The 23896-nt window shown below is 33.3% G+C and overlaps 1 protein-coding gene across 1 annotated transcript in view; it reads left to right on the forward strand.

The window, feature by feature from the left end:
- LOC149773236 (transient receptor potential cation channel subfamily M member-like 2) overlaps positions 1-23896 on the forward strand; it is a 110050-nt gene that overhangs the window by 44822 nt on the left and 41332 nt on the right. Inside the window, exons 7-11 of the mRNA XM_089946573.1 lie at positions 2740-2847; positions 4325-4356; positions 10320-10518; positions 14811-14939; positions 17871-18128. Of these exons, the coding sequence (XP_089802699.1) occupies positions 2740-2847; positions 4325-4356; positions 10320-10518; positions 14811-14939; positions 17871-18128 (726 nt within the window). The remainder of the gene's footprint in view (positions 1-2739; positions 2848-4324; positions 4357-10319; positions 10519-14810; positions 14940-17870; positions 18129-23896) is intronic.

Consider the following 23896-nt stretch of genomic DNA (forward strand, 5'->3'; position numbering starts at 1 on the left):
CGAAAATAAATCAAGCTCCATACCTCCTTTGTCATTAGAATATCATCCAGCCTTGAGAGTACCAAAATTGATCTTTCCAAAATTCAGAAAAAGTCCATCTCCAAAACACCTCCCTGGTTACTTAAACAACCAAAAATACTTTTAACGCTACACGATCGAAAACAATCCGAGACAAACCCTTCCATCTTCCACAACTCTTATCTGGAACTCCTCACGAATTTAAAATCCACAGAAGAAGTTATACCAACGGATCAAAAGGATGAGGAAACCGCTGCTGCAGCCTTTGTTAGTCGACAACACAACACAAGTTCACTTACCAAATGGCATATCAATCTTTTCTTTTGAAATCAGATCAATAGTTCTTGCTCAGCAATATATCAAAAACAAACGTATGTTAAACAGTGTCATCTTCTCCGATCCCCTATCTGTATTTCAGTCACTACGTAATAGAAAACTCGAGAACCCATTATTAACCGAAATTCTCGTCAAAAATACTGAACTGAGTAACTCTCACAATATCGTATACTGCTGATTACCTAGTTGGTATTAAAGGTAACTCAAGAACCATCTGACTTTAAAATACCTTATACTGATTTTAAACCTATCATCAACGAGTCTTTTTGTCAGAAGTGGCATGCATCATGGAATGAAGCAGTGAATCATAAACTTCAAGAAATCAAGCTAACCCCAGGAGAATGAACTCCTTCATACAAAACCATCCGTAGAGAGGAGGTAGTCATTGCAAGAATTCGAATTGGTCATACGCATATAAACCACTCAGACATACTAAAAGGCAAAGATCCACCGGAGTACGTTTATTGCAATGAACCATTGTTAAGCACTTTATGATAGAGTGTATTGACCTGCAACCTCAGCGTGATCAGTATTATAATGTGCATGACAGGAAGGAACTGTTTCATACAATAAACATCAATTGTATTAAAGAATTCTTGAAAGCAGTGAACATTACTCTAAGTTATAACTTGTTTGCCATCACCTTGAGCATTTTTATGTAGTTATTTTTCCTTCTCTTATTTTCAACAACTCTTCATATGTCTTTATTAACATACACCAATTACATTCCCTGTTGATCGGGAAGCTTTATATATTGCCATTAACCATCTTAACGTTTTACTTTCAACTATTTGGTTTTGATATCGCTGGTCGATATAAAACCTTTTGTCATTTTTCAATGACCATGCATATAACCATTTTTATGGCGCTAAATAGCCTGACCTTGCTGGTGCGCCGTGAAAATAATAATTAATCAATCAATCATTTGATGTAATTATAAATAAGCAGATAACATGATGCTATCAAAAAACATTAAAATCTTTGTATCAGTATTGGGAACTCTTTTGGTCCTCATTATAGGCACATATTTTACAAGCACATATTAATGCATAACTAGAACCTGCGTTTGATGAACTTGTTGTTGTTGTGGGATTTAACGCCATTTTTCAGCACACGATAGGCTCTATACATGGCGGCCAGTATTAATGGTGGAGGAAGAGCCCGGGAAAACCCCGGAAAGAATCACCGACCCACGAGAAGCTACTGGCAAGCTTTCTCACGTATCCACATTGGCTGAATCTTAGATTCGAACCGCCGCAGACAGAGGTGAGATGGCAGTGATCCGTAACGAAGACCACTAGGCCACTCGGGGCCCCTTGATGAACTTGAGTATACTGATGTTTATTTAGCTGGTCAATGTTATATGTACTATAGTCCAGTTCATGTTTTTGAAAGTCAAGGTTTTGTGATTACTGTTACTGTTGTACTTTGTTTTACCTAACCTATCATATTCGTACCAGCAGTGTACTCAGCAATATTGTTTAAATTTCGGTCTTTAAATTTCAAGCAGTGTGAGCGATAACTATTGAGCATGAACTATATAAACTGACAGTGTATCCCATTCTTCTGGATGTATGCCTTTCCTCAATTAGATTTTGTACAAAGTCAAGTTCATTTCAAAATCTTGATTGTCTTTAGTTAAAGTTGATCCACTCCTCTGCTTGCTGAAGGGAGACTTTGACCGCTGGATACGGTCTAATGGTATGTGCTTCAAAATAAGAGTCTCATTAGCATAACTGTATCTTCATGTAGGTAACCTGCTTATCTTGTCAAGACATGGCACCAGTAATTCAAATCTTTGCAAAATCGTTTTAATGTGTTCGACTAAGTAAGTAGGAAAATGTAATTTGGTAGGTATATGCTTAAGAACATGTAGATATTCTGATTATATATCTTTGTCAACACACACATTTTCTGAATATGTTCAAGCTTGACAGTTTGAAGAAAACTGAACGCAAAAGTGAACAAAAAACCCACTAGAGGACAACAAAGTAATTTGCTATTCACAGTTGCTTGCATATTTTGATGGCCATATAGTATTTGTATGACTAGTTAAGTTTTTTCTAACTTTGTAAACATTTTGGACCGCAATTTTCTGTCTCTATTGGGTGCAATTGGGTTTTATAACTTAAATCGAATGTCATTGTCGTAATCATTTTACAAGATCAAAGTCATCTGGCAGTCAGAGTTAAATTGTTGGCTATGTTCTTATTCCTTTTTGTTTTAATATGCATGCAACATAAATCCATACAGTATTTCTAAATAGGTCTGATAACAAAATCTTGCCTATGATTGTAACGGTGCTGTGGTAGTTGCATAAGGGCATGTATGTATTGCAAGCAGTTAATTATTTAGGGATACATCTAATAATAATTCCAATTTCAGCTACTGCCATGTATGGTATTTCCTCCTCTGATCCTGCTCTTGGCACGCTTTCAGGAAAAAGCTGATCAGCTCAGTTCAAGTATTGATGCGACGCTACGGGAACGGCAGGTTGAATTACTGCTATTTTATCAACTACTCCTAGATTTTATATGCGCTAACATGAATATGGATTGAGCATCTTTCATTACATTTCCATCTGTCTACACATACCTTCTTGTTTATTTTTGCAGGTCATCGTAATATGGACTGTTGGAATTTTCTCATCATTTATAGGAATTATTGTCCTAGATCTTGGTCTGCCAACATTATATTAGATCCAAATTTGGCATGCGTATTTATATTGTAAAGGCCGTGATACATTTAACTTCCAGCATCATTTACATGTAGTAATATCACAACCTGCTTATCTTATATAACATAGCAATGATGTATAAAAAAATCAGATTTTAACATGCAGCTTTATAAGCATAACAATGTTTGTTTTCCAGCGTTTTGCATCAATTGCAGGAATCAATTTTGAACGAATAATTATACTTTAAATTATTTGTATAGCATTTCACAAAATCATTGATATCAATCTCGATACACGATTACCCACGACTTGATTGATCGTTATTCTGCTTGAGGTGTATCAGTTCGATGTTTCGGCAATTCATTTGGCAATATGCTTACTTGCACCTTTTACCGTAATGCACTTGTTTTCCAGACTGTAACAATTGGGCAGAACTTGTGTTAAGACTTTTGGTAAAGCATTTACATTTGCTTATATTTCTTAAACCCTAAATAGATTTCTAAACACTTGATCTTAGTTATTAAACCTAAAACAACTCATTCTGTAGCATGCATGTTTGTCCTACAACCTATCAAAGTCACAGTCATATAAAGTTATCAATAAGGGCTTGGCTCAAGTATTGTTTCATTTGCTTATTCTGCCTAAATCACTGCTTAAATTTTTTTCATACCTACAATGACACATTTTTAGTCATGACAGTTGAATTTTCATGATGTTCACTCAAATGTTTAACATTGGGATCAACGTCAATGGATTTCTTGGAATTTTGTGATTGTAGGCTCGACTTGCAGGCCCTGACCTTTGTGTTAAATTTCAAAAATGTTTTGCGCTAGCTCCGTCCAGGTATTCAAAATGAGTCACTTACAAGATTTACACGAGTTATTCATCTATTCTAAACAAAACGCAGGTGCTAAGTGCAAAGTTGACTGAGCGTCCAACCAATAGAATTTAAGACTTTGTGTTAGTAACAGTTAACAAAGTAAATCAACTATACAAACCATGTTTCCTTGTTAGTGATGTTATTGCAATTGATCTTGTTTTGTAAAATACACAAAAACGTCCTTACAGTATATACTGCACCCTTTGTATTCACCACAGAAACTTGGGCATATAGGTCTAAGTAAATCTTGGAATCTAAATGTTATATTTCTACTCATCGCGTTTTGTGTTTAAGTATGGCTTTGTTTAATCTTATGAGAAACTATTTGCATGCTCTATTAATTGCTTTAAGTATATATGTTCATATTCGCATTAATTTCTAATTGCATGTATCAACGGATGTGTGTAATCCAGAAGTTATCTTGCTGTCGTTCATCAAAACTACGGTAAATAGTCTTCTTCGGTACTTCCATATTGTATGCATTCTTAATTTTAACAACGAGTCTTGACACATCTTTTCCTTTATTAATTAGTTCATGATCAACAATAAATAGCCACATTTTAGATATCAAAGAAGCACATTCTTTTATTGACAATCATTGTATTCATCTGTAAATTTACATACAGCTTTAACTAATATTGTGGTATTGACCTTGAGAGGAAAATATACATATTGATGTTATGCAGATTCAATTCCTTTACAAACCAGTAATATGATTTTCCAAAGTATATTAGTATTAAAGTTTGCAAACATCTTCTTGAAACTGGTTTAGCCCACATGTCTGCCACTAATTATATAAAACGTCTGAGCTATCAGTAATTAAGGCGAATTGATTTTTTTGGGATATTAGATGCATGTCAATATTATTTCTTTTCCCTTGAAGATTTGTAGGGATATAGAACATTTTCCCGTGAAGAAACCCTAATTGATATATCGGTATTTACGTTTTTCAGCTTAAAAATGACAATATGAAGTTTGTATTTTATTGTGCATTTTGTATCACTTTTTTTCAGAATAAAATGCAACTAATACAGACCACATGCAACATGAATTAAATTGATTTCTATAATGATCCATCCTAAGTTAAATGTAAATTCTTTTGATAGTGTTGTATAGCCAAACCTCAAATTAAATTAAATATTTTCTAAGTTTACTTCAATATATTAATCCGGTTAGAGGTTAAATTTATGACATTTTCAACAGATACTTTTAATTCCAAAGGTTGGTAGTGTACGTACTAGATTTAGTTCCACTTAGTTCCGTGTATATACTTCAACTGCCATTTTTAATGTGATATTACGCTTTGTACTATTTATTATTTCTAGTTCTCTACACAGAATGTTTACAACCGGATGTTTCACAATTTAAAAAATATGTTTACATTATTATTATAATTGTTTACAGACACGTAGAACTAATTCACAAATATATGAGTTATGAAAATTTATTTCAAACAAATTTAGGTGGTTATTATTGCTAGTTCCAAATGGTGTTTTCTTCAGTTTCTGGGTGCTACTGCAGTTGTTGGTTGTGGTGTTTGTACTGATTTAGTGTGTCGTTGGGCTTCGTCACTGACCTAATTGTTTAACTATACTTGTTATAAACCAGAAGAGCATATAGGTTGGTCTGTTGTCCGTCATCCGTCGTATGACTATCCATTCGTCAGCACAACTTTGATGTCACAACTGCTTCCTCTTAAGCTATTTGGATGATTGCTCTGAAACGTACACACATTGGTCACATGGCCAAGATGGTCCTAAATAAAAAACATATTTTTACCATAGATGCCTACCGGATAATCTTGGGATCCATCTTTCAAAGATCTCTTACGATATACATTTAGTCCGGAATCACGACCGTGCATATCTGACCAGCAGCACAGCCGACAAGACAACCATCTTGAAAATTGTGTTACTGTTACTTATTCTGAATTGATAGTGATATCAGCACAGGCTTTCCTCTAACCAATTACAAGTTGGTCTTAAAAGAAAACGGTACCTTTGTGATGTCCTATTTTGCCGCCGATCTAATATTAATTATAATCATCACTTTAGCCAGCTGAAAATATTGTTATCGTTACTCCTCAGGAATGGATCGTTCTGTCAACATATTGTTTTCGTAACGGCCTTCTTTTCGTGTCTGACTCATCCTGAATGGAAATAGTGCTGCACTGACGTTCAATGTGACCGTCACATTGGTCATCTTGAAAATCTTTTTATAGCCACTGCTTCTGAAAGAATGATTGAATCAGTATGTGGCTTGCACAAGTTTTGATGGTTTGTGGCTAGTCCAAAATTAAAATGCTGTTGATATGGCATCCACTATGGCAACCATCTTACAAATCTTATCATCAGAAATCTACATAAACATAACGTCATATTGATTTGGGGTTTTTACCATAAGAGTTCTCATGACATCCGGTTGGTCTTAAATTAAAATGATGCAGACATGACGTCTAATATGGCGGACACAACAGCCAATACAAGAACTTGTTATTGCTACTCTTACCGAATGGAAATTACTATGTGGAAGATTTTGATTTCACCAAAAGACTTCTTATGATAATTGATTTACCTTAGCTGAAAATGGTACCATAGGTGAATCCAGTATGGTTGTCATGACGACTAGTACAAATCTTACCACTACACACCTTGGATATACGATGATTATGGTATGATGACATGGGTTTGTCAGCAAGTACTAAGCGAAAATGGTGCTGGTTGCACATCTATTATTTCTGCCACAACGATTGTTGAGTATACTCTTGTTAAGCGCTATGCCATGATTTTGTTTACCAAAACATGTGTACTGATGTTTATCTGCAATAAATGAAAATTGTGTGAAGCTGACATTCAAACTGTTTGCTACAATATCTATTTTGAAAATATTAATTGTACGATATATTGATTCTCGCTGCTTTGGATAGCAACAAGGTTAAATTCCTCACACTACTGACTCGTATGCGACATTTGACAGAATATACTATGGTATATTACTTCAAGTCCCCAGCATGTATTTCTTAAACAGGCTTACTATAGTTGAAGCAATTCAGCCATGAGTATAACCCATCTAGAACCTGTTGAGAATAAAATCATGTGAATACAATGACATCTGATGAAAATATACTTAGATATAGAACAAATACGGAACAACTGCTAAGTATATTTAATTTAACTTTTTGTTAGTTATGTTTTAGATATTTTAGTACATGCTATTGTAATGTAAGACTGTAGGTTGGACTTGACCTTGTTCAAAACTGAGGTCATTTATGCTTAACCCAAGTTGACATTTTTATTATTCAGTGTAAACAAATAATACATAATTAAATTATTCTCTCTATGATTGAGCCTAATATCAGGCTTATTATTAATCGAAGAAGTAAATATGTTTGGTTTGGTCAATGGTTTGGAATTTCCTTACTGAATACTAAAAAAACCAGATTATTGTGTTGTAAATATGTAATCATTCTGGAAGGTTATTTTTCAGTAGGTAATAGTTGTTTTTAGAAAATGTAAATAGTAATCTGAGGTCAAGTAGAGATAAATTGTAACTGTGAGGACTTCATATTTCGTGCTGTAACATGTATTACTTACAAGTTTCATGTTATAAGTTGTGACCAGTAGTTTTCGGCTGGAATCTTTCATGTTCAAATTATTGAATTCAAGTGATTATTTTCTCTGGAAATACAAAAGTGCTCTGATAAAATTCTTGGATAAAGACATTCACTGGAAATTATACTAAATTCAAACCCGGATTTGTATTACTGTCATTCAAAAAAATACTGTTGACGCATCGACACTATATAAGCTATAAAAGACATGTCATCTCCTTCAGGTTTTGAATGTTGTCGGAAATTTTACTGTATTTTACTTCGGACTTTAAATTACTAGTACTTGTGTCTTTAAATCTTGGAGTATTTTGGGATTTAATTCGCAGTACTGTAAGTTAATTTTTCTCATTTTCACTTTGTATTCTAGGGAAATAAATTATGTGTTACATTTTACAAAGCTTGTTGTCTCTTACTCTTTTCTGGGACTTATCTTACGAGCATACACTTGCAACAGAGCAAAAACGTTTCAAGCACTTTCAATTTTAACTTTTAATATTGTTATAAATATTAATAAGTTAATAATACAAATTGTGTATCAACAAATTGGTCGAGGTTGATCTTAAATCTTATCAAGTTAAGGTATGAAATAAGAAATCAATGCTACGTCATCAAGAACATTAAATATGAGCAATAATTTTATTAAAATATTAAAGGTCCAGTTGAAGACAAAGATGGTACTATTAAGTGGTATATTGACCAAACTTGTGTGCAGACACTAGTAGCTAATATATAAACATAATTGATATATGGTGCCTTTAAATCTTAATCTAATGAATATAATCTGAATTCATTTAATATTATAAGCACAATAGCGATAAACCATTTGTCTCCTACAATATCTTGAAATGTAAATGAAGGCAAATAACTAATGGAATAACTTCATACTGTTTGTTAATATCTAAACCCACTAACCAATCAGGGTGTGAACGATTCAATGAAGTTAAATTTAACCTGATTAGGTTATGAATGTCACATATTGAAATGTCGCTCTCAATGGCTAGAATCACAAACATAGATAAGTTGGTATAAAAATATATTTTAAACAGATAAAAGTATATTAGAACAAGTTAGCTGTTATGAATGAAATAAAAATATGGAAAATTACCAAAATGCAACAATTACCAAGACATATTTTTGTTGAATCTCAGGATGAATCAGAAGTAAAAGGCAACATGAAATTAATTTTGTATTTGATCATGCAAGTGTAATGTGATCTTTGCTAGAATTAAAATGTTTACTATCCTGAACAGTTATTACAACGCACCGTTGATCCAGCAACTACAGTTATTCAAGGGGCAATCGACGTTTCGGGACATCGACACTGGAACTAATTTAAATATATTTTGCTTATGGGATTATATGCCATTTTTCATTTGACAATACTAAGCACGGTAAAAGAAAACTTATAATAAGTACTAGGGATATTGCTTTGGAATCAAATTTCAATTTTAATTTTGCAGATGTATGATGTCAGTGTTATGTACTAATTGTAAGTGACCGTTACCTAACATGAAACTTAATAAATGGCGATAACAATGTTATGGTATGATCATATATTATTATGAGCTATGCTTTAATTCTTTTGTCAATAGTACTATTTGGATTTTAAAAAAAGGAGTTAATATTAACAATGTTAAATACAAAATATATCAGAGATGGTCATTATAAAACTTTCCTAGTTAAAACTCAATTCCAGACATTAATATTTGTAAATTATATAAATTACATTTTGAATACAAAGATGTAACAGATATACTAACACAAGAGAAACGCGTACATAATGCTTTATTTGTTTATGAATGAAACCTGTGCATATTCATTATGTGATCTTGCATTTGCTAGTCTGATTTGAACGAATGTAATTATAAAAGAGTATGATAAACGTATTAAATATGCTTTTTTTAATGATTTTGGTTGAATATGATACAGGCCAGATCCACATGCTGATCTTCTATCACGTTAGCTGAGATTATCAGTAATCAGTCAACTATGACGTCTAACATTTTGACCAGACCTGTTATGTTTTTAAAATATTGAATGTATATGGAGGAACTGTAAAAATATATAAAGAAAGAGAATGTCTTATTCCCATTATTACTCAGGATAGGTTTATACGATCAGTTCACAAATAAATTCAACATTCATGGACATTTATACATACTTGTGCTGACCAAACATATTTGCAAGAAATATGAGATTAATATATGACATAAATTCATCAGGAGCAGACTGTTTGAAGTTCTTATGATATATTATCTGCCTTAAGGTCAAGGTCAATGGGACAATTTAATTATATGATCTTTATATATGACCTTGTTTAACTTTTGAACCTGTGGAGATCTTGTAATGAAATTTTAATTTGACATTTTCTAGCATGGTCATGGCCACCTACTCAATGTCAATGTTACAATAAACCCAATGGCAATGTCGCCGGCAAGAGTTTGTGACACGACAAGATTAACAGGCGCCATTTATAGAACATTTATGAAAAATGTGTGAGATCAATATGAAGAACATACAATCTTAGGTTTGCATCTCAAAGTTTGTGGTGAATGTTAAATATGATGTCTGTACAAGAAATTATGGTTTTACAATATGAGCAATGTTTCAGATCAGACAGGCAATATTGGGTGCGTGCATTTGGGATTGACAAAGTCTCCATGCTCTCTAACAATCGCATATAGTGTTATAAATACACAAGAATGATATAACATTGCAAAATAGGTATCCATCATTCAAAATTTTAAAATATAGACGAAGTGTTCGAAAACCCTTACAAATGTTTTTCTTTATTTCAGCAAAGTAGATCCAAACAACTTGATAAATGGCACATCCGAGCAAGTGAATTACAAACCAGATACAAATGCAGCAAATGAAAACATGCACCAAGCAAATGGCAATTCAAATAGAACAACAAATGGCAAGAGAGTCCTCACAGCATGGGAGAAAGTCACAACTTTCTATAACGCACCCATCATTATATTTATGTATAATGTTGTAAGTTTCAAATATCCAATGTGCAATTTATTATCCAGACTGTACGCGTGTACATTGTTATGCAATTTAATACTTGAAACGACGCATTTAAACATCAGCATCATACTGTATTAGGCACATACACAAAATCTGCAATATATTATTTAGCATCAAGACAATTATTTTCGAGCCTGCAACCTTTTCGTCACGTGCTCGGCACGCTAATCACTATACCTCCACTGGTCCTGCCTCCATTGCTCACTTTTTATAATATGACAGGAAGGCGCATTGCATATATTTATTATAGCTGCTTTGTAGTGCTTTCACAACCTTATTAATATTTGCATGCAGATGCTCTCTGTTAAAAATATTAAGAAATTATGTAGGTCCTTGCACTCTGCACCTAAGCTGCTAAAGAAGCGAATCTGCTATCTGGAAATTTACTTTCCAATTTGTGAATATTATCCCTACGCCGACCTACTCAGAGGGAACCGTTTGTACGCTAAAAGTAACAAATAATTTCAAAATACGTGGCCACATTGCTTTATTTGTTTTCAAAAACTTCTCGGACAGTGTTATGTATATCTTCATCGTAATTTAAACTAAACACAATTTTTGTTAAAGTGCTAACATGTGTGTTTGCAAAGTATAAAGTTGTTCATGAATATTCTAGTACTTTCTTTGTCAAATCTTCCATTTCTGAGGTACGTAGTTTTTCACGTTGTTAAGCTACTCATCGTGGTAGATGAGTAAATCATGAATGCAGATAAGATATTCGGACAGTTCAGAGTAATATAGATATCTGCTGCTTTTCTTTTTCACTGATTGTATTTTCAAAACATTAAATTTAATATATTTATGTTCTGAATTGTGCTTATTCTTATATGTCTAAACGTTGATTGATTTTCAGATGAGAATAATTCAATAACTTTTATTCGAAGTCAATAATTCGTATCAGATTACGCTATTTATACTGTATTTACTATAGACAATAGAAGAGCGCAAGTTAGATAAGTTCATGAAACTAATTAAGTTACCATTTTGCTACATCATTTTGTTAATATTAATATTATTATGATATTCCCTGGTTTTGGCATTAAGTTCATTAAAATATAATTTGACCAAACGTCAACGTAGGTCCATGGAAATGTCACCAGAGCTTAATGAAATAATGAAGTACTTCCTAGGCATTTTTATGTTTGCTGCCACTTGGCGCAATGTTGTAGATGTCTAGCATTCAGTGCATAATAACCATTATTTTGGAGATTGATTGGACCTGTGCCACAAAACACGTACATTTTATGAACTGTGTGCCCCCTACATAAAAGCGCATCCTATCGATTTTGCAGACCATAGGTCAAAGGAAAGATCCCAAAGAATGAGGGAGAAAAAATAGTTTTCACACGTTATAATCTAACGTTATATCCATTAGATAAGTGGGGGCCCATAAATTCATGTCAGTATAAAAGGTTGCCAAAAAATGTTTCCAAAGTATATTTTATGACATGTAGATGGAATGTCTACCATAACTAGTCTAATGCATAAAGTTAAAGCATTGGCAAGTAAAAGTATATCTCTTTGATCTAAATGATCATCCGGTGTGCGACGTTTGATGCAGTACATGCAATTTGATCAAATTATGATGACAAGAGAGTTTATGTTATATCATAGCAATACCCCCAGTCAATACTTGCCATATCCTGAGGCAGTGCTGGTGGGTTTTTGGGTACTCAAAGAAAATTTGTTGATAGCTCATTGGGGTTAGAGCATTAGACCGCGTCAACTTAATACGTCCTTTCATACATTCAAATTGTAGATCCGCAGAGAAATTATATAAACGAATAAGAAAATTCTGTATTTAACGTCCAATTGACAGTGGACTATTTTGTATTTTCTTTATTTAATGCAGTCTTGGTTAATCTCATTATCTGAGAGAAGCTAAGCGTAATACAACTATAATTCGTGGTTATAAGGGTAATTCTTGTACAACTGGATCCGACTGTTGCTCAGAATTCACTTAAGATATTGTAGTGTTATTCCCAGAACAGAAGATTAACTTTTTGCATCTGGATTGCTGTAATGGAGTGCCAACCATCCTGGGTAGTGCTGCAGTTTTGAGGAATGTCATATACTCCATAATGACTAATGTAGATATTATGTCTACAGCGTACGCAAATCTCAAACGTGACCACATCTACGCTGATGCTAATGACAAAGTGAAAATTGTTCCATTTTATTTTATTTTAGTGTTGCATAATTTTGAAAAAGTCATCGTCTCCTACATCACGGATCCTTTACGACCTTTTCTTATAAAAAAACTAAACCATACTTGTATACTGTTCTGATTACCTAAATAAATGTGTTTTACGTTTTGTACATTGAGTAAAATCTGACTTCAATGATACGTTTCCGCTGATTACACACTTGCAAATGATCTGGAACAGTGATGGTTTAATCATTATTATTGAACACAATGATATGTCAACAAATTTTCTCCTCTATGACTGGGCTTAACTCAAACGAATTGCTTTGTTCCACTTACAATAATTTATATCTGCAAAAAATAACAATGTTCTAAAGACTATTCTGCTTGTTGTCATGGAAATGGTGGTTACATATTTGTGATCACTTTTCTTTACTCTGACAAGAATATCTGCAAATTATTCCTGATGCAAAATAATGCGCAGGCCCTTCTACGATAATCCAAAACATGAAAAATGCAGTAAAATGGTAAGTGAACACATTCTATTTTAAGAAAACTAGCCTTATGCGCAATGATTTAAATACACTGTAGAATTACATTGCAAGGAACTATTTCTAGCAATGCGACACATCCAGTTTAAGATTAGTTTCAGCTATCGTTCCATTTTTAAACCTAATAAAGAATACTAAATGCATTTTCAATATTTTATGCCACAAATATTGAAAAGTATACCAAAACAAATTAGAGAAAGTGTGACTATAAATGCATTTAACTACGAACCTATTCAATGGACAATATAGTCAAACATGTTTGATAGTATAACTTAAAGTATACATTTTCAAACCAACTACTTGTTACCTCTCTATTTAATTACTGTATATACACAATATTACTAAATGGAACATGTTCTCGTACAACGTTAAATAACCAACTTAAATAAATAAATCACTTATATAAATTTAGCGCATTTTAAATTTTATTTATCTTTCTTTTCAAGTATGAGGTTGTGAATTGTTTGGGAGGGCATTTTTGTTTTCTAATGAACGAATTAATAATGATATTTGCCTTTATGTATTCTTTGTGCCACTAATTACTACGAATATGCATGCAAATATGCATATATTATAGACAAAATGAGGAATAGTTCCATGCAATAAATCTTGTCAAACCTCTGTAAATCAACGGGTTAATATTATTGTTACTATTATTATTATTATTATTATTATTATTATTATCATTATTATTATTATTATTATTATTATTATTATTATTATTACTATTATTATCATTATTATTATTATTATTATTATTATTATTATTATTATTATTATTCAGATGACCGTGTCGAAAATTGGTTTAGAAAGCATTTGATTTCATGTCATACCTAATGAGGCATATTGATAAAATTGCATCTGTATATGCAGAGAATCATTACAATTAAAATTCAAACGAATTTTAGTCTATGCCATAACGTTCTATTATGAACGTCCTTTATGCTATACTCGAGCTCTTTTGTAGTTCTTTAATATTATAGATCTAAATAAAGTATATTCCCTTATCATATTGAAATGATCGATTTTCAAAACGTTTTGGGAAAATAAGTTTAAAGAAATTACATAAAACTAATTGTTACTGTGAGTTGAAATTAATTCTTGTCAGAACTTTCATAATTACGGACACTTTATATATTTGCTTTTGCATGTGTGTGTTTTGATGCAGGTAGATACACACATTTGAAACGGAAGAAGGCACTTTTCAATTATCAATATCTGTTTCCATGAACCGTTTTATTACTTGAACACATCCACACTAAGATCTTATTTCATGAAAGTGGTACCCACGTTTAAAACCATATGAAAGATGATACTATTGCAATGAGACTGTTATTATAACGTCCGACTTTGCGTATAGTTCCTTCATTATAAACGACATTCATTTCAGTTTTTTATAAATCGAATACAATCAATTGTGACACTTTTATTTTGTAGTTTGCTGAATGCAGAATAAAAAGCCAACATGAAAGGAATATATAGTAGCTCTGAGATTTTAAGTAAAGGCGAGAAGCACCTCTTTGCAATAAACACATTAACAAGATTATGTCTCATTTCAGAAATTCTTCATAGCCTTTCTCAGCCTGTACATCTACTTTGTGATCAGTACGCTGGAGCCAAAGATTTCAGCACTAGAAATTATTCTTTTTGTGTGGGTAACTTCCTTCCTCATTGGAGAGATCATACAGGTTTGTGCACTTTACCATATATATCCTGTGTAATGTTTTTAGTATGTGATTTAAAAAGTGCATACAAGCAGCAATATCTGTGTAAGAGGGAAATACTCTGTAGTCTGGAGTTCCAGTTAAAAAGAAAGCATAAAATATATAGCTTCGTGTTTACACCAATGAACATATATAGGCAAATATTTATTTTTACGGGGACATTACCCACTTTGTGAATAGTATACATGCATTCATTGACGATTACAGACCGGCTATGCGCTTTATGTATAGTAATATTCTCTATTGTAAGTGGTAATATATTATTAACAGCGGTTAAACCAAGCACAAACACAAACGTATCTGATAACAATAGGGCAATCCTAGTGCTAATATTTGGTCAATATCTAAGACCTGTTCAAGATCTCGTACAACGTTTTCTCTTTTCACTGTCTAATTTGTGTACAAATTCTAACGCATGTGATAACTTTTCCAATGTCCAAAGATAATTTTGGGTTTTAGTAATGATCCCTAATGTAACTGTTTGTTCTCTAAAAATTCATATTCTTCAAATCTCAAACATGTGTAGTTTTTATGCAAAGTTTGACACAAATTTCACATGGAAAGCCAATGTCCTGCAACACAGGAGATGGAAAGAAACGAAAATGTAGCTGATTGAATAATTGATTATAATATTAATACTATTCATCTGTATATTGAGATGCATGCACAGCTTGTTATTTTAATATACAATTTTTCTTGTAGAGATGTGGAATTTAAATATATTATTTAGATATGCTGAAAGTCAGACTATTATATGAAAGAAACAGTGAATTATAGCTAGCTTTTTTAAGCTTCAAAGACTCTTGTCAGTGCTTGCAACCGCTAAATAATGTATGTGCACCATATTATTTCAATGTACTGCCAATCAGGCCATAATATTTACCCTGTGCATATCCTTGGTGCAAAACGTTTCAGTGAAGTATGTGCGTTATGTATTGTGTCATTTGAAACAGGTTTTTTTTTTTCAAACTATCTGGAATAGCAGTTTAGGAAAATTGATATGCCAATAAACTGTCATATTTATATTTATTTTAGCTTTTTTCTTAACAAAGAATTCCATATTTTTGTTTTAGAGGGACACTATATGCTTCTTAAAAGCTGACATTCTGTATGACCGCCTTCACTGTCATTTGTATCGGGAATTTCAAAAAAAATTGTTCTTCGTACATTAGCCTTTGTCCTACTTAATGGATTTATAAGCGTCCTAAATAAATATGTCTTTACTTTTTTTTAGTGGAATAATGTTGTTGTTGTTGTTGTTGTGGGGTTTAACGCCATTTTTCAGCACACGATAGGCTATACATGGCGGCCAGTATTAATGGTGGAGGAAGAACCCGAGAAAACCCCGGAAAGAACCACCGACCCACGAGAAGCTACTGGCAAGCTTTCTCACATAGCCACATTGGCTGAATCCTAGACTCGAACCGCCGCAGACAGAGGTGAGATGGCAGTGATCCGTAACGAAGAGCGCTTTAGACCACTCGGCCACTCGGGGCCCCTAGTGGAATAAAGAGATACCATGATATCTTAAACACTACTGGCTTTGTGTGAAATCGAGAATTATTCGTTTTTGTTGATTGATATAGCACAACCTTGAAAACATATTAGAAAACATACCGCTCATATTAAATGCTATGAATATTATATATGTTTCCATTCGTCTCTATTATATATTTGGGCAGTCCTCTTTTGTGCCTATGCTAATAGTGACACACAGTATGATTTTGCAACGTTCTACAACATGTACAAAATACTGATATAGGTCTATGTCTCACCACACATGTGTACTTTGAAATAATAGCTAAACAAATATGGCAATATTTAAATTGTTGATATTCGATATAATTGCAATGTATTCATATTCGATCGTTTTGTTAAAGCAAAAGTTACAGATTTAATGGTAGGAAAGAAATTATATTTGTGTTGAAGTATAGCAATTAAAGCCACTGTACCTCACATTATAGGTACTGTTGCAAGTCTCTCCTGTCAAACAAATAAAAATATATCATTAAAAATAATTATTGCTTGTTTAAATTAAAACAAACAACATAAAATGAAGCCATTATGAGTAAAATAAACACGAGCAGAAACAATGTAACACAAAACATTTAGAATAACTGCCATTAACTCGATCTGCATGCTATTACTAGCAATATAATTTGTGTTTTGCTATATCATGATCGTGAAATAGAAAACAATGGTCTTTCTAACGGAAATACTCATGCAGCCGCCCCGGCTGGCCAGGGTGGGTATCGAAAAATGTCAATGCCAATGACTTTTGCATTAAAACTCCAATGCTTTACTAGGTGAGAAGACAAGATAATTTAAGTATAATTATGGCCAAATACGATTGCATATCGAACATATCAATTGTGTATCGTTGAAATCTAAACCCGTTTGCACTCTGAAACATTGCAAATTTGTTTAACGCATATACTCCTTTACATAAATGGGCAAAACTGAAGACCGAAATTAACACATTAACAATGTTTTTGTTGTTTGCAAGTACATGAGAAATAGTTGAATCACAAAAGTCATAATCGGACTCTTCGCCTCAATATTGGACAAGGCCGAACAATAAATAAACAATACTCTTCTCAAGTAGAAGCTATATATTCTCTAAGAATTTTAGTTTAGAAATTGAATGTTCTTTCATTTGTAATTTGCAATTTTAAAACCATTTTATAAAAAAAATAAAGAAAAACGTGTTTCCTATAAAATCGAATATGAACATGCTGAAAATTGTCACCCTGAGTATGTTTGCGTATTACATATAAAGGTGAGGTCAGTTTAAGTTTGGTTGGGATATTATAATTACCACCAAGCAAGAGCATATTTATTCGTGTTTTACAGTCCATCTGAAAATTGTGATAACCACTTGCCTTTTTCAAACAGGTTTTAAGAATACCGGCATCGTCTATCTGCAGAAGCGTCCAACTTTACATAGCAGATGAGTGGAATGTCTTGAATATGCTCGCAAATTTGCTGTTTATTAGTGGAGCGGCTGTTTTGATGACCCGTCCTCAAGCAGCTGTTTTAGAAGCTGCTCGTGCCGTTTTGGCAACAGATCTTGTGCTTTTCTTCCTGAGAATTCTTCCCAGTTTTCATGCGCACAGAAAAATAGGACCAAAGTTGGTGATGATCACGAAAATGGTATGTAGCCATGGTATCCGATTTTCTCAAATTAGTCAGTCTTTTACTTCCCATGATTTTTATTTACCACACCATGTAAATCCAAGGGTATATTATTTATTAAAACCATATGACTGCTTGTCTTTTGTTTGTATGCATGTCTATAGACATGCACAATTTTTTTCTCAATAACATAACTTTTTATCTATGATATGTATTTCCATCAAACTTGGGCTGCCTTTGACGAAACGGTGCATAGACACATTTTGCTAGTTACACATTTTCATTCCAAAATATTGTCCTCGGATCTATCATGCCGCAGTTATTTTTAGGTCTGAACCAAGTAAACTATGATTCTTTATCGTTACAACATGATAAGTATATTTTCTGCATATTTCTTCGAGTTATGGCCCTTTATCATTCCGAAGATGTATTGCTTAAGCACTACCTTGTGAACACTTGGGCTAGCATTTAGTAATTATATTTCAACCAAATGTGTGTTGAAGATTTATCTCAACTAGTGTTTGGACGAGTTTATTTACAGGCATATTCTGAACACATTTCTTAAACTGTTGATGCTTGATCATCTTATCATATAATTCCGCTAATATATCTAATAATTAAGTCTCTTGATACTTGTAAAGGTACTGAAACATTAGTCATGTTATTTACAGTATATATGTTGTAAATATAGGATCTATTTTTGGATTTGGACCGAGGCAATGAAATTCCAGTCAAGGGGTTACATTATTTGTCTCCTCGCGAGGCTTGCCGAGTAGAAAGGCATATAATGTCACCCCGCGACCTGGATTTCTTTGTCTCGGTCCAAACCCCAACTTAGATTATTTTTCTTATCCAATATTTTCCTTTCAAGTGAAAAGAACTCTTCACTAGTGTAATATAGTTCGCGTGAAAATGTTTACATGTGGCTCGATAATACAAATATGTTAATGATCGTTGTGGTGTGACCGTTGCATCCGAAGTACATAGTTTTTACGTGTGAGCAAAGAAGAATAACAACATTAAACGTCGCATAGTGATGAGGTATTATCATATTTAATATATGGATGTTACGTGAAATTGACAATAAATAATTAATATGTATTACAAGAAATTGTTTCATCAGTTCCAATTTTGAAAGATTATATTGTAAATAATGGAACGATACTGGCTACTCAGCTCTGTTGCAGCTATACTTAGTACAAGCTATAACGAAGAGTAACATCTTGCTTTAGACTAGTCATGGGTAATTAGAGATCTGTGTCACTATCGTATATAACTCTCCTTTTCTTCGCAGGTGGTAAAATTGTTTGTGACATACTTGTATTGTTCTCAATATTTATTGTAAAATTACCCCCGTGTACAAAAGACCCTCCAAATACGGCCCCTAGTGGGTAACATGTGCTAAACTTTCAAGTTCTCGGATTTTTTGAAAATTTATTTTTCTGTCTTGGAAATATGGTAAGTGCTATGGTGAAATTTGCTGACGGATTAATGTGTTGACGGATAAATGATTCATTCTGGCTGGTAAGTGCATTATTTGTCATTAAATATGGTATGTACATTTTTGGTTCAACTGGGGTAGAATGGAGATGCTTAACAAAATTAGAATAAAGCATGTTTGGCATAACACATTTTAGGCTGTTTCTAAGTTTTCGGTAGTTTTTAAGAGAGTTCGGAGGCTATGAAGTGTATAGGTATATAGTATCTGTGCATGGAGCAATGCTTTCTGTCATAGTTCATTTCAAGAAGCATTGAGAATTTTATCCTATTTGTATCACAGTCATTTTTCAGGCAAGCCTCATTAAATGTAGCAAACAATATAGAATTGTTTCACAGGAAGTATTTAAACCTAGTTAGGTAGCTTTTGCGAAATTTAATGACGCTGACCTAACAATGTACTGCGCTAGGCCTGGAAATATGATGAAATTGACCATGCTGTGTGAAACGAACTAGCATAATAAAAAAGCCCGACCTCGTATGCCTGTGTGTCTTTGTCTCTCTCGAAATGTTTTTGTATGGTGTGCTCTAAAATAAGGATTTACCTTAAGTTACTATGCTTTTGTTATATATTTGTTGTTGTCGTTTTTGTTGTTGTTTGATTTTTGAACAACTACATCAGGCACAGCAGAAGACAACAAGGGTTTCCTTTTTTAACAGTAGTTCTGTGGACACCTTGACTGACACAACTGGTCTAAAATGACTAGAATGTGATAAGAAAAGTAAGATTAGCAAAACAGCTAGATTTCTTTGTCACATGGGTGAGAAAGCTTCGTCTCATCCAGAAGTAGCCCCGATGAGATCAATAAGGAGTATGCAGCTTGCATTGTCAACATTTAATGTTCTTGATCTACTTCAGAATCGGATTACTAATGGAATGTGAACACTCCACTTTTTGCACTTTTGTTGGCTTTCATTCAAATTTACTGTGTAGTTTTATCTTAACCACAGTACATACCATTGTGCCGATGGTCCAATTTATGCATATTTTACAGGCATTTGGCCCTAGGTCAACTTAGATACGTTGCCCTTATAAGCTTGTGCGGTACCTGACATTCACATTTGATATTTGATTTCAACATGCTTGGCTATGTTACTTTATTAAATAAACTTTTAGATCCATTAATGATGATGAGATTTTTAATATTTCTACAGAGTGATGGCCATTGAAAGACTTAGAATTTGCATGAGGTTCACTTGTGATCTCCCTATCATTGAGATCTTATGTTTCACTGCAATAAAATTTGCAGGGAAGATTTAACATATCTCGATTGTGAGATAACTCTTTTAATGACCATACTTTGACCTTTGTTTACTAACGTTATGGTCGTCGAAAAAATTCAAATCGATTCTATCTGGATATGAATACATTCTGGTATGCCTCTAGTGTGAAAGCACAAAAATAGCTTATTGTTTCGATGAATTGCGACACATACCATTGTAAAGGTACAATATCATATGCTTATCACTTTTTATTAATCTTTTTATATATATGGTTCTAAAGTTTTGATTTCAGTTGCTTGCCCTAGAACATATGTGCATTCCAAAGTATTTTGAACAGTCAGACGTGTACACTGTTTGCATTATTTCAGCAATATCGGACGAATATTGCAATATTCTAGGTTTTTTAATTATCAGCTTCTATAACCTTTCACATGACTTTTCATATTTAGCAATGTATTATATTATAATAACTTCAAGAAAGACATGGACTATATGTTACTGGTATATTGCATATGATTTACCTAGTTCCCAGTCCTCTAGATTCTTATCAATGTTGCCAGGGGTCATTTGCAGTGTTAAACATAGACTAATGTACTTCTTGAGATATTAAAATCTTTTATTTGACACCTTTTACATCTGCGTATTACCTAATAAATCATCGTAAATATTTTCCACAAATAACGCCTATTGTCTATAAACCACACAACATGTATCATAGTATAATAAATTTACAAAAGGTATCATATATCACTTATAAATTAAGCTAAACCCTAAATATTATTGCTACAATTCCCAAGGATATATATATATTATAAATACAGTGATTCGTTCACGCTCCAAACATACTTTTCATTCAAATACTGTATCCAAACATGTACAAATAGGAACGAAAATGATTTAAGTATTCTCATGTATGACTAAGATTCAAATAATCTTATGTGATGAAAGTGAGATTCAAATAATCTCATGGAATGAAAAGAAACAGTTTTTAATGAAAGTGAGATTTAAATAATCTCCTGGAATGAAAGTGAGATTCACATAACCACGTGTAATCAAAATAAAGCTTCCAGTGTAAGTGAGATTCAAATAATCTCCTGGAATGAAAGTGAGATTCACATAATCTAATGTAATCAAAATAAAGATTCAAATAATCTCATGTAATCTAAATGACTCCAATGTACTCAATTGAAACAACAACCAATTGAAACAAACATGACTCAGTCATTTGTATAGTCGTATGATTCATAAATATTTGTAAAACTTTCAAATGTGTCCACTGACAAACAACACAGCTCTCCCGAATTCTTGGGTTGGCCCTCTCTTGAATTGCCCGTACAACCCCTTCATGGATCCACCATGCGCACAAGTTTGCAAACCAGCGGTTTCGGCTTCGTATGGCCTTGATTGTTACATCATCTTCCATATCGACACACCGACTGCCAGATAGATACCCGGAGATACCCGCACACATATACACACCGACAGTTGTAATAAGTTGGGTTGGCACACTTGTATTGACCACGACGACCCTTCATTGACCCACCATGCACACAGACATACGTATAGACATAAGTACAGACAGCTACAGACAGCCCTAAATAGCTTCAGACAGCCCTAAAAGGCTACAATAATACCAAACTGGTCATAATAATAGGTTCGGAATTAATATCTATAGAAACGTGCTACTAAATAAACTCTAATAGCACCTTGAAATTCAAATGTTCACAACGTTTGAAATCTGCGTAGTAGTAAACGTATCATTTTACGATACGACATTAAAAACTGAATACGCTTCACATATAATAAAAAATACAAATGTAACAGTTACCACTACGGCTGGAGAACACAAATGGAGAACGTTCACTTCTTGACAAGAGCCATAGACCAGTGTGTCAGTTAGAAACGGAACTTGCCTTAAATCCACAGGAGAGTGAGTATTAGTCAGGATAAAATACCCGTGCTTACCGTGCTTTTAGTGAATATCGCTGCAAGCGATCTACGACGAGGTACATGCTTGTTTAGTTGCTTACCTAGGAAACAAATTATTCACCCTAGGTAACGTTGTACGCATGTACGACGAAAATGATCAATTCCTTCTAAGGCGAAACCTAGTTATTTCTTGCCTTATTCTGTGACAAATGCAGCAAGCATTTTATTATATGTTCTTGTTCTTATTCTACCTAACGCTCAATTATATTAACAAAATACACTACAAGAAACAAAGTAATTGATTGAATGTCGTATTCCAAACTAAATATATCATTACACAACAACAGCATTATTACTGCGCACATAGCTCCGCCCAGGAAAATTTGAACTTAGTCGCACGCTCGACATAACGTTTGAAAGAAAAAGGCTTGTCTTGCTAAACTTGAAATTTCGATTCTTATTGTGAATGAATGCGCATTGCAACAACTTTTCCATTTGATCTAGAATGAATAGATTTGGTATTTTTTTCTATGCTACGAAATTTCGTGACTATGGACTGGATTTATGTGTCAAAATTTCACATGAACTACATCGGATTGAAGAAGCGAGGTAGAAGCGTGTTTACATCTGCAAAAGTGTTTCTGTCTCTGTCACTGAATGCTTGAAATCGTATTGTGGGAAACATATGAAGTGTTTCAATTGCAATTATCAAAAATACGCTATGCAATTTAATGTTTATTTCATTTTGAGTACAGTAAATAAGATGTAATTGCAGTTATATTCGACATTACAGTACAATTTCGAAATGTATAATCAAGATTAAGAACCTATGACATGACTCATGTAATTCGGATTTGCAGAACTAAAAAATTACATTTTGAGGAAATTCAGGATGTAAAACTGTAATTATATCTTTTTGCCATTTTTATGACCAGATAAAGAAGACAGTTTATCCCTTGTCACTCGTATGTTCTTTGTAAGGACCCTTTCTAGCGTCAACTGTATAGCTAACCTAAATCCGAAACATTTTATCAAACAAGTTAACTGGGATTGTGCCAAAGCAGATGGAATGTGGCAGTCCACGAATCATCTGCTTTACTTCATCCAGATACAAATTTAATCAACCAAAACGTAAA

This window comes from Sinohyriopsis cumingii, unplaced genomic scaffold (assembly GCF_028554795.1).
Source record: "Sinohyriopsis cumingii isolate HCF-2022 unplaced genomic scaffold, ASM2855479v2 utg000792l, whole genome shotgun sequence".
Taxonomy (NCBI): Eukaryota; Metazoa; Mollusca; class Bivalvia; order Unionida; family Unionidae; genus Sinohyriopsis; species Sinohyriopsis cumingii.